The sequence below is a fragment of the Micromesistius poutassou genome (assembly GCF_964030765.1).
Source record: "Micromesistius poutassou genome assembly, chromosome: 24".
NCBI lineage: Eukaryota > Metazoa > Chordata > Actinopteri > Gadiformes > Gadidae > Micromesistius > Micromesistius poutassou.
In genome coordinates, this window is record NC_140294.1 from 3,328,117 (window position 1) to 3,339,135 (window position 11,019).

The 11,019-nt window shown below is 46.6% G+C and overlaps 1 protein-coding gene across 1 annotated transcript in view; it reads right to left on the bottom strand.

Moving 5' to 3' along the window:
• Positions 1–9,800, bottom strand: part of LOC311369782 (kinesin heavy chain-like) — a gene marked incomplete at both ends in the record, with an annotated part of 20,386 nt that extends 10,586 nt beyond the window's left edge. The window contains 12 exons of the mRNA XM_084487983.1: positions 1–15; positions 1,240–1,388; positions 1,926–2,074; positions 3,389–3,493; positions 3,969–4,093; positions 4,706–4,793; positions 5,571–5,626; positions 5,942–5,990; positions 6,715–6,819; positions 7,692–7,765; positions 8,070–8,157; positions 9,675–9,800. The exon at positions 1–15 is cut by the window's left edge and continues 170 nt beyond it. Coding sequence (XP_084344109.1) covers positions 1–15; positions 1,240–1,388; positions 1,926–2,074; positions 3,389–3,493; positions 3,969–4,093; positions 4,706–4,793; positions 5,571–5,626; positions 5,942–5,990; positions 6,715–6,819; positions 7,692–7,765; positions 8,070–8,157; positions 9,675–9,800 — 1,129 coding nt within the window. The remainder of the gene's footprint in view (positions 16–1,239; positions 1,389–1,925; positions 2,075–3,388; positions 3,494–3,968; positions 4,094–4,705; positions 4,794–5,570; positions 5,627–5,941; positions 5,991–6,714; positions 6,820–7,691; positions 7,766–8,069; positions 8,158–9,674) is intronic.
• Positions 9,801–11,019: the final 1,219 nt, after the last annotated feature.

Sequence of the window (11,019 nt, forward strand, 5' to 3'; positions counted from 1 at the left end):
CCGGGACGGCCTCGCCTGCCCCCCCCGCCCCCCCCCGGACCAGAGGAGACACCGGTTGTCAGCACCTCAATCTTGGACTCGAAAATCGTTTGAAATTGCTCGAAATCGCTCCCTATCATGGATATAGTGCACTATATAGGGTGCTCGCCATTTTGTAGTGGTGTTCGAAAATACCCAAAATTTGAGTGAACATACGATGTTCCCTCCATGTTACTCCTGTGTACCACAATGCAATGCGTCGTATTTACTGAGGCAAATGACGTTTAGAAATCTTAAGCGTCGTGTCCCAATTCTCATTTGTCCGTTCCCTATATAGTTCACTGTATCATAAACACTATATAGGGAATAGTGAGTGAGGGAATAGGGAACGATTTCCAACACAGCTATTGACTCAACAACCTGCTGGTCGTTCTCTTCACCGTCTGTTTCCCACCTTTTTTCTCCCTGCTCACCTGCTCCTTGTTGTCTTGTAACTGCCCAAACTGACTGTACCCTGTGTCGTTAGTGCCACCCTGTCTGATTGTTTTATACCTGGCACAAGCTTGGCTAGTCAGTTTGTTCTGCCCTGTTTCTGCCTGCCTGCTTGTCCGCCTAATTCTGGATTCACCTCCGGTTTGACTTTCTGCCTGCCCCTGGACTACTCTCCTGAATGGGGTGACCTGGCTCTCGTTTCTTTCTTTGTTTTTGTCCTCAGCGACCTTGTGCCCTTTTCGTTTTTTCCCATCTCCTCCTGGGAAGCAGGAGTTGATTTGTGCTATTGTTTGAGTTGAAGGCTTGCTTCGAATGAATATTTTTAAACTTTATTCTGCATTTGGGTTCAGTTTTCACATACACCTGAGACCGTTGATGAGACCACAGTCCCAGAAACACAGCGTTTACTGTGCTCCCCCCATACATGGTTAGATAAAGGTAACATGGCTTCTATCTAAGTAGGAAAGGAGGGTATGGTGTGAGGGGTGTCATGAGGACCGTCACCTCTCTCCCCCACCTCCTCCACCTCTCTCCCTCCTCCTCCACCTCTCTCCCCCTCCTCCACCTCTCTCCCCCTTCTCCACCCCTCTCCTCCTCCACCTCCCTCCTCACACCTCCACACTTTTCCACCTCCACCCCTCCTCCGCTCTCCTCGGCCTCCTCCTCCTCTCCTCCTTCACCTCTCTCCTCCACTCTTCTCCACACCCTCCTCCTCCTCCTCCACCCTTCTTCACCTCCTCCTCCTCCACCCCTCTCCTCTATCCTCACCGTTCCTCCAGCGGTTGAGCTCGGCCTCCAGCCTCTGGATGATCTTCTTGCGGCTCTTGCTCTTCTCCTTCTCCTTCTCGTACTTCTTCTTCCACTCCTCCGCCGTCAGCTCCAGGTTCACACACACCGTGTTCTTGATGGTCTTGGCCCTGCGTGAAACACACACGCGTGCGCGCATACACACACACACACACACACACACACACACACACACACGTGAAGATGACAAGGGTGAAGTCGCTGAAATCCTAAAGAAGGGGAGGAAGGCTGATGGGAGGGCGATGTGGATGCTGGCTGGGAGGGAGGGTGAGTGGACGGACGGTCGGGTGGATGATAGATGGACAGACGGACGGATACATGAATGGATGGATGGAGGAATGTTGGAGGCTGAATGGATGAATGAATGAATATATGGATGTGCGAATGGATGAATGAATGGATGAGCAGATGATTGGATGAGTAGATGATTGGATGAGTAGATGAATGGATGAGTAGATGAATGGATGAGTAGATGAATGGATGAGTAGATGATTGGATGAGTAGATGGACAGAAGGATGAATGGATGGATGAATCAATGGATTGAGGCATGTATGGATGGATGCCCTTTCATGAGTGGACTCAGAGGGTTAGACGGACTAAACCAATGAGGGAACAGGCGGGGGGGGGGGAGGGGGGGGGGGGTTACCTCTGTCCGAACATGAGGGTGGACTTGGTCTCGGCCTCGTTGTACACGGAGGGCGAGCAGCAGATGATGATGGTGGTCCGGCAGTTGCCCCCCAGGGAGTCCTGCAGGATGCGGGTCATCTTGCTGTCCCGGTACGGGACGTGGCTTTTCTGAACGGGACAACACAGGGGGATACCGTCACGTCCCGCGGGGGTCCGAGGACTGTTTCCTACTTCCTACTTCCAACATCTGCATGTGATAGCGAGTGTGTGGTGTGCTTATATATTATTGGAATTTACTTCTTGTGCGCTGAGACTTTAGAACATTACACATTAGTATACATTTTTGTTACTGGTTGGGGTTTGCTGGAATGGTTGTACCTTGTAAGGCCAGTGCAGGAATGTGGGTCAAAACTGCATTACTCAGTAGCCCACAATTACATTTTTGGGGCACAAATATACACCAAAAGATATATAAATGTAATAATTGCATTATTTATTATGCTTTAAATCGTAGCATTGAAGTAAATCCACTATAGGTTAACCCAACAAGGCCCTCATTGTTATGATCTGACTTTGTCTTTATGTCGTCTGGAACAAATTGGGGAATATTGTTAAAACATGTACCAACTATATATGACCAGATTAGCACAGAAGGCAGACAAGGTTTGCATGGATACAACCCATCTACTTTCAGTGGAATTCAAGCTGCTCCCTTATGGTTGTTGATATAGATACCCAAACGTAGATACCCAACCGAGCAAAAGACTCATTCATTCCCATGGCGATAACCCAATTAAATAAGATGGGGGGAGGGGTATGACTAGAGGAATATTTGTAGTACTGTGCAGTAGTTTCATTTATTTATGCCATTAGGCCTTCTAGGGAAGTGCAATACACTCCATTTTACTGTACTTTGTTTATTGATGTGTGTATGTTATGTGTTAAATAGTGCTGTAGATGTCTGGTTCAATGTCTGTGTTGTGGATTATATGTCAATATGCCTGTACTGTACAACAAATTGCCTTTCGGGGACATTCAAGTTTTCTAAGTCTTAGTCTAAGTCCAGTGTACGTTCTCAAGCCTCATCTGAGCCTTCTCGTCAATCTCAATTCCTTCATCAGTCTCTCCCAATACATACTAGCTCCCCTCCTCAGTTCCCTGGTCAGTTTGTTGTTTTTGTTATGTCCCTCACTCCCCGTGGGTCCCAAATCGTGGAGTTTTTTTCCACCTCCCTGAACATATATTGAGTTGCCTCATCAAAGGCCCTTTGATTGTTTACATCCTGAGTCATCTCGTTTGAATTGATCTATTTGTTCATTTGTTCCTGCTGACACTCATAGAGCCCCTTTTACATTATGTCAACGTTATTGAAAGACGATCCCGCTGGCGCCGGTCCAAGTTTGTATCTGGTTCTGACTCTCTCTGGGCTGTGTCACAGCGGCTGGTGGCGCGGGGGGGAGGAGTGCATTGTGGGTAACTCACAGTCCCCTCGGCCAGCGCAGAGATGACGTTGCCTAGCGCCGACAGAGACTTATTGATGTTCTTGGCCTCGTCCAGCACCGCCCCCTCTGCACCTGTCTTACTGACCTTGAGGGGCGACCGAGGGTAGAGAGACAGAGAGAGAGACACAGAGAGAGAGACAGAGAGAGAGACAGAGAGATAGGGGAGAAAAGAGAGAGAGATAGGGGAGAAAAGAGAGAGAGAGAGGAGAGAGACGGAGAGAGACACAGAAAGAGAGGATGGAGAGAGTTAGAGAGAGACACAGACACCAAAAGAAAGAGAGGGAGAGAGAGAGAGAGAGAAAGAGAGAGAGAGAGAGAGAGACAGAGAGACAGAAAGAGAGAGAACGAGAAACAGGGAGAGAGAGAGAGATAGGAGAGAGAGAGATAGAGTAGAGAAAAAGAGACAGAGAGAGATGTAAGGCAAGTGGCAAAAGTGAATCGATTTCTGAGAAAGAAGACAAAGGAAAACAAGAGATACATGTGTGTAAAAACAAGAAGAAGAAGAAGGAGAAGGAGAAGAAAGAGAGGTCCCAGGTGTGTAATAGGGGGGTCAGGGGGACCTTCTCGCTGCCGGCCAGGTCCACCAGGTACAGCTTCCCACTCAGCTTCTTCTCCGTCTCCACATTCTCCTGCTTGATGTTGATCAGGAAGATACTGTGGCTCCTGGAGCTGTGCTCGTTCATGTCTGAGGACACACACACACACACAGAGACACACAAACACACAGACACACACACGCAAGCACGCACACAAACACACACACGGTTACCTGATTCTATAAATAACGCTCGCTCACTAGCTGAATTGATCAGTCCAGCCTTTACTTTTTCTTTTTTTTTTTTAAGTCTTTTATAAATGCTTGTAAGGCAAAGATATTCCTCACTTTAGATGAGCTCACACAAAAGACTTACATAATGCTTCCTAACTACCTGAACTAATCATGAACCGTTACCGCAGCATTATTAAGTGTTTATATGTGTTAAAATGTTACAGTTATTCTAAAGGGCTGCCAAAAACGGTAATAAGATCAACAAAAATACATTTTATGTACCAAAATAATGTATTGCAATATATTTTCGAACCAAGTAAATATATATATATATATATGTTTCAACTGGCCTGAAGTACTCGCAACCATTTTCCTAATGCTGTTAGCTATAATAGTCAGCGTATAGATAGAAACAGCAGTGTTCATTTAAACGTCCTGCTTGTATGAATAGCAAGACAGGGCTTGTTCCAAAGGCCAATCAGAGCACACGATCAAAGGCTTCGAACTCCGCCCCTTGTGGACACCTACTGGTCACTGCGACATGCCGATTGGCCTTGCCCTCATCGATGACGTCCATCACCTCCTCAGGACTGGACACGAAGCGCTCTGTGCAACCCTGGAGGACAGAACAGACAGAACTCAGAACATCAACATGTTTCAGTGGACACACAACAAAGTTAGCGACTATTGTCTGCGACTATAGTTAGCGACTATTGTCTGCGACTATAGTTAGAGACTATTGTCTGTGACTATTGTCTGCGACTATAGTCATCGACTGTTGTCTGCGACTATGGTTAGCGACTATTGTCTGTGACTATAGTTAGCGACTATTTACTGCGACTATAGTTAGCGACTATTGTCTGTGACTGTTGTCTGTGCCTATTGTCTGTGATTATAGTTAACGACTATTGTCTGCGACTATAGTCAGCGACTATTGTCTGCGACTATGGATTGCGACTTTTGTCTGTGACTATAGTTAGCGACTATTGTCTGCGACTATAGTTAGTGACTATTGTCTGTGACTGTAGTTAGCGACTAGTGTCTGCAACTATAGTTAGCTACTAATTGGCTGTGACTATCAATAGGCTTTAGAGATCTTGCTTAATCACGCATGGGGTCATGTGTGAATTGGAACAGGGATAGATATTCTGCGAAGTCTGTGCCAGCAATTTGCCTGCTCAAGACCTGGTAACATCTCCAGATCACAACCGGGACGGCTGGCATTACACAGTTAACAGCGAACAGTTACTTTTCTATTGTTCCTTTGCTCATCAAAATGACAATTGAATGCATTTCTCTAAATTAAGTGATCAATGAATTGACTCATTGTTCCACACTTTGATCCAACTGATATATCATATACCACCCTGTCATGCCATCCTACCCCACCTACCTTCACATAGGGAACTCTGTTTTTGTCCTCATGCACAGCAAGGTTGGTCTTGGACACTTGAAAGAGGAGAAAGAATATATATGAAAACCTCCTCTAAGAATGTATCCTTCATACATTCATCATAAAACTGAACTGGAAGGACACTTTATAGTATATTGTGAAAGTATAATCAAATCATTCTTATTTTACTTGTTATATTAAATCGAAACCCAGGTACATAATACACATTTAAGCTTGGTTATATTCAAGGATATACAGTGCAGAAGTATCTTCACTGAACTCTGAGCTAATATTCGGTGCTGTGAAGACATTCCGACATTCCGAAATAGGTTTCTCTGGGTTCTATTGAGGCCAGTAGAAGTTCTGCTTACCATCCAGCAGGTCCCTGATCTTGTCCATGTAGATCTCAAAATAGGACACCTGTGCAGCAAGACAGATTTCTTAATGGTGAAAACAATTAATCCTAGTTATTTCAGTATCTATTTGAATAATTCTACGATGTGGTTGTGGATGGGCCTACATTGTCTGACATGGTTCACATCCAAACAAACAACAACGGTTGACATGGATGTCTGTGCTGTATGTTGTCCTTGTAGGACAGCTAATAAATGCACTTAACAAGTGTTAAACCTTGACAGCACTTTCAAACAGCACTAAAGCACTTTATTTTTTTAAGAATTGAAATGGAATGGACTTTTATTAAAGAACAGTGGTATTTTATTTTATTGGTTGTATTTGGTCGGGTTGGTTTGTCTCATGTCTTTTTATATTTTGTATTTGTGTCTTTACCAATGCCGTCAACAAAATTTCCCGGTTGGGACACTAAAGTACTGAACTGAACTGTGCTTGCGTTTGTGGTTAAGGCAGTTAAGGCTTAGTTATGGTTCCACGTGACCACATCGACACAACGCAACGACCACGCACCTCGTTTTGGTTCTGCCTCGGGTTTTAGTGAGCAGACAAATCACAGCCCTTGTTGCTTCGGTGCCTCGACGCAAGGTTCAAATTTTTGGGAGGCGCACGTCTGGCCCTTGCGGTGGACGCAAGGAGGGTCCGCAAGGACGTAATGAGTCTGTAAACCCCCTTCTGTTGCGTCGACGTGGAACCTCAATTAGACATTAGCCAACAACGGCGCTTTGTTTACCTTGATGTGGAACTCCAGGTTCTCGTCCATGGAGTAGATGTGGTCGAAGATGTCGTTGGAGATGCGTGGGATGATGCCCATCAGCTGAGGGTTGTGGAGCTTTCCCTGGGGAAGAACCAGCCCAACGACACAGGCCGTTACCCAATGACCAATCAGAACTACGTCACCACCCGGTCACCACCCAGGGATTACAGGAGCCAAGGACCACTGAGAATCTATCAGACTGCCTTTTTTACAATGGGTTCTGTTCCATTACACTTATTAACAGGTTTTAATTAATATCCTTATGCTCACGGGGGAAAGTCTTACCGGAAACAGGGGTTGGTTTAATTTGAGAAGAACTTAAAACCTGCGCCGGTTTAAGAAAGCGTCAGGTGAGTGTGAGCTTTAAATAAGATGGGATCTGACCTCTGCTTTTAGTGTCCACCTAGATATATGACGGATAGAGAAGCAGCCTTTGCTACGGTCCACTGGGTAGGCCGGTAGACTGATCTATCCAGCACACATCTATGTGGACACACCCACTTGTGATGTCAGAAAAACACAGGAAAAGGCTTGTAATCACACTCACACCTGGTGCCATAATAGCACTCCTTTAAGAAGTGCAAACGGAGAAGATAACCTCTCTGGAGCTGGGGAAGGCTTGGAGGCTGAGGCCCAACTAGACAGCCCAAAGACGACTCTGCTGCCTCCCGTGTGTGCCCTCATTTTAATCCCACCTCAGGGCCGAGTGGAGCCATGGAAGGAAGAAAGGCGTCTGATTGGTCAGAGTCAAAACTCTCGATAAGCCGCTCTTTAGGGCATGAGGGAGTTTCGACTAATGAAAGACTTCCAGTGAGAGACGTTGGGGAGCGCTTAGAGGAGAAGGTAAGGTGAGGGCTGGGGCTGCACTGTAATCACCACTAACGCTGTCTGAGGCCAACACGTTACACCACGGCCTGTAGCAGAGCGAGAGGGGGACCGTGGAGATGAGTCACCTCCATCGTGTGGGTCTTCCCCGAGGAGGTCTGTCCATAGGCAAAGATGGTCCCATTGTATCCTTCCAACACGTCTGGAATCAACACAACGTAATCAAAGGTCAATGCACTCATCGTCATAGTCAAAAAGGTGTGTGTGTGTGTAGGTGTGAGTGTTTGACACTTTATAGTCTAAAAAGGCTGTTCAGCAAACAGAAAAATGGAGAAGGTTTATGAAGTTGCACTCTGTATTCAGCACAATTCATTAAACGTGGTTTTCAGAGCTCTGTGTGAGTGTTTGGGAGTGTGTCACACATAACAGACTCCAGCTTCAGAAAACGCGTTGTTTTTTTTTCAAAATAAAAGCCCCCCCCCCCCCCTCCCTCTGTGTGGACCCACCTTTGACGATCTGCTTCGCACACGCATCGTAGACCTGCTCCTGCTGGGAGTTGGGGGGCAGAACGCGATCGAAGACGTACGGCTTGCCCTGTTGTTGTTGTTGTTGTTGTTGTTGTTGTTGTCGTGGTGACACACCACCAGAAAGACAAGGACAAAGAGAGGTCAGGGCAGTGGCACCTCAGGGAGAGGACAACTATCAGGAGGACCTTAAAGCTGCAGTAGGGAGAGGTGTCAAGGGAGGGAGCAGGGAAGAGCAGAAACAAGCAAACAACCAAAAACACCCTGCCCCTCCCTCCCTCCCTCCTCTCCCTCCCTCCCTCCCTTTGTGTCTCCCCTGTTGATGAAGTACTGCATTCATGCACCTGCGGTGGAGCTACGCTAACGCTGTGTGCGCACATGTGATTGACAGGCGATACGGATGCTCAGAACCAATCAGGGAAGAGCTGACACGAAATAATCACAGCGCATTTCATTCACTCAGCGACAGCACCTTTCAATGGTACACATCTTAGATTGTACAAACCTCAGTTTGTTAATATTGAACAAAACCACTATAAAAGATAGAGCAAGCATTGTTGCAGTCATAGGACCGTTTTTCCCAACGTTTCTTGTCTTGTAGGCCTACTCTTACAGTCCCATCAGTGCAGCTGAAGTCCCTGTTCATCAACACCAAATGTAGTCGTGGCTGAGGAGCTTAAAATAGAAGAGGCCGAGGGCTATTTCTGGTCTTTATTTATCAGCAGCAATCCACATACATAATATGGATGAGATTCAACAACTATTCATATTTATTCTGTAGGCGTGATAGAAGCTAAACCTGAATGTTTACAAGTACTCCCTGGAACCTGCTCGCGTATGCCCCCTATCGGCCCGCGGAGCGCCGGTTGTGAACCGTAGGTGTTAAACCACCGAGGAGTCCGCGGCACAGCACAGGGTGGGTGGCGGGGTGTGTGGAGCACTCACAATGCAGGCAAGGCTGGCTGTCAGACTTAGTTGGCAGGAATCAACAACTCTGGGAAACGAACCTGCATTGCTATTTAAGTTGAAATACGTCATGAAGGTGTGTGCGTGCCGGTGGTATCGGATGCCCTTTTGGTCAGCCTGACTGAAACAGTGAAGGTTTATTATTCTACCATTGCCCTGGTTCATGGAAGAAGCAGACCCCTTATCAGTGTGATGATACCCTTGTGTCTGTTCCACCATGGCCCCTCTGTTCCAATGGTATAATGTGATTACAGGATACTGGACCGAATATCCCTCAGCTTCAATGTGCCCGTTCAGCAAGGTTTTCTACCGCATCGGACATACGTCAAAAAAAAACCTGCTGTCTCATACCGGCAATCTCAGGGTCCCAAAACACACACACACACACACGCGCGCGCGCGCACGCGCACGTGAGCGTGCACGCGCGTTGTCTCTCCAACTTAAGTCTAGTGAAGCGATTTCAATGGGCCCCTGTGCGTTATAAAGAAAAACGCACTTCTGATCTTTTATTTATTTAAACATATATATATTTTTTTTTACAAATCCTCAAACTCGCGGATACATAAATACAACAAATAAAAATAAAACAAACAAGTTTTTTAGTTTTTTTTCTTTACTTACCGTGATCACCACGGTGTCGTCGTCTTTGAATTTGGGGATGTATTTGTCCCCTCGTGTTATCTCCGCCTCGTTCAGGGGCCTGAACCTGCACAACACTTTGACGCCGCATTCCGCCGGGTCCGTCATAGCTGGTGGTGGTCGGCCGGTGGTCCAAGAGGGGGAATCAAAGATGTTTTAACGAAAACCCAAACGCGTCATACAGAGACACTGCGCCATGCGTCAGCCCACAGCCACGATCCAGTCGTCCCTCCGTTAATAAACACTGAAGGAGGAGAGCGGAAGTCAGGGAGAGAGAGAGAGGGGGGGGGGGGGTGTTCGTCCCAGCTTGAGGATAGAGGACAGAGAACTGGGAGATCAGATGCTTGCAAACACCCGCATCGTCCTGCTGGCGGGAAGCGCGCGCTCGGTTTGTGGCTGCTGCTGCTGCGGCGGCGCGCGCCCTCATCCTGCATCATCAGCATCTCGGCTCCCAAACACTCCTCTCCACCCCACTCAAACACACATCTCCATCCCCCCTCCCCCCTCTCTCTCTCACACACACACACACACACACACACACACACACACACACACACACACACACACACACACAGAGTGAATAGCAGTGCGCATTTCTATTTTAAAAGTTTCCGTTAAGGACAATATGGGCCAATTTGATTTGTTTTGTATATACTGTAATTCAGTGTTGTGAATGCATGGTTGGACTCATGGTGGAATCAAGCTCGTTGTGTTCATCGTTGGGTTTACAGTCGAATATAAACATGCCATCCCGCCCTGGACCGCCGGCTGCTCCTCTAGGGGGCGCTGTCGGACAGAATACCTCTGAACCAGGTGTTCAGCTGCACCATGGGAAATTGCGTTCTTGTACGTTTTGCGCGGTAAGATAGGCTACATAGCCGAGTCAAAAAGCCGACCAATATTTTTCTCTTGTTTAGTTTTCTAAATGACATTCTTATTGTTAGTAATTATTCTTATTGAATGACACTGAACTGCGCTGTTCATATATCAGATCATCTGAATATGTAGAACTATACACACCCAGCCTTCCTGGACCCCACACCCGATTGTACATTTAATTGCCAAAACACTTCCGGAAACGTCCCGGAGTGACCACGTGAATGCCCAGACTACTTGATTGACTGATTGATTTTCAGAGAAACACTAATGTAAAAAAACACCTTTATGAATTCAAGAAAACAGACGTCACACAAGTTGTTCAAGTAAAGAGTGACCGTGTTTTTATATCTGAAACTTCTCTGCGACATTATCAAAATGTCACATCACCGCATGACCTGAAATGTTTCACAATATTTACAAAATAAATGTTGCTTACATCAGACCATTA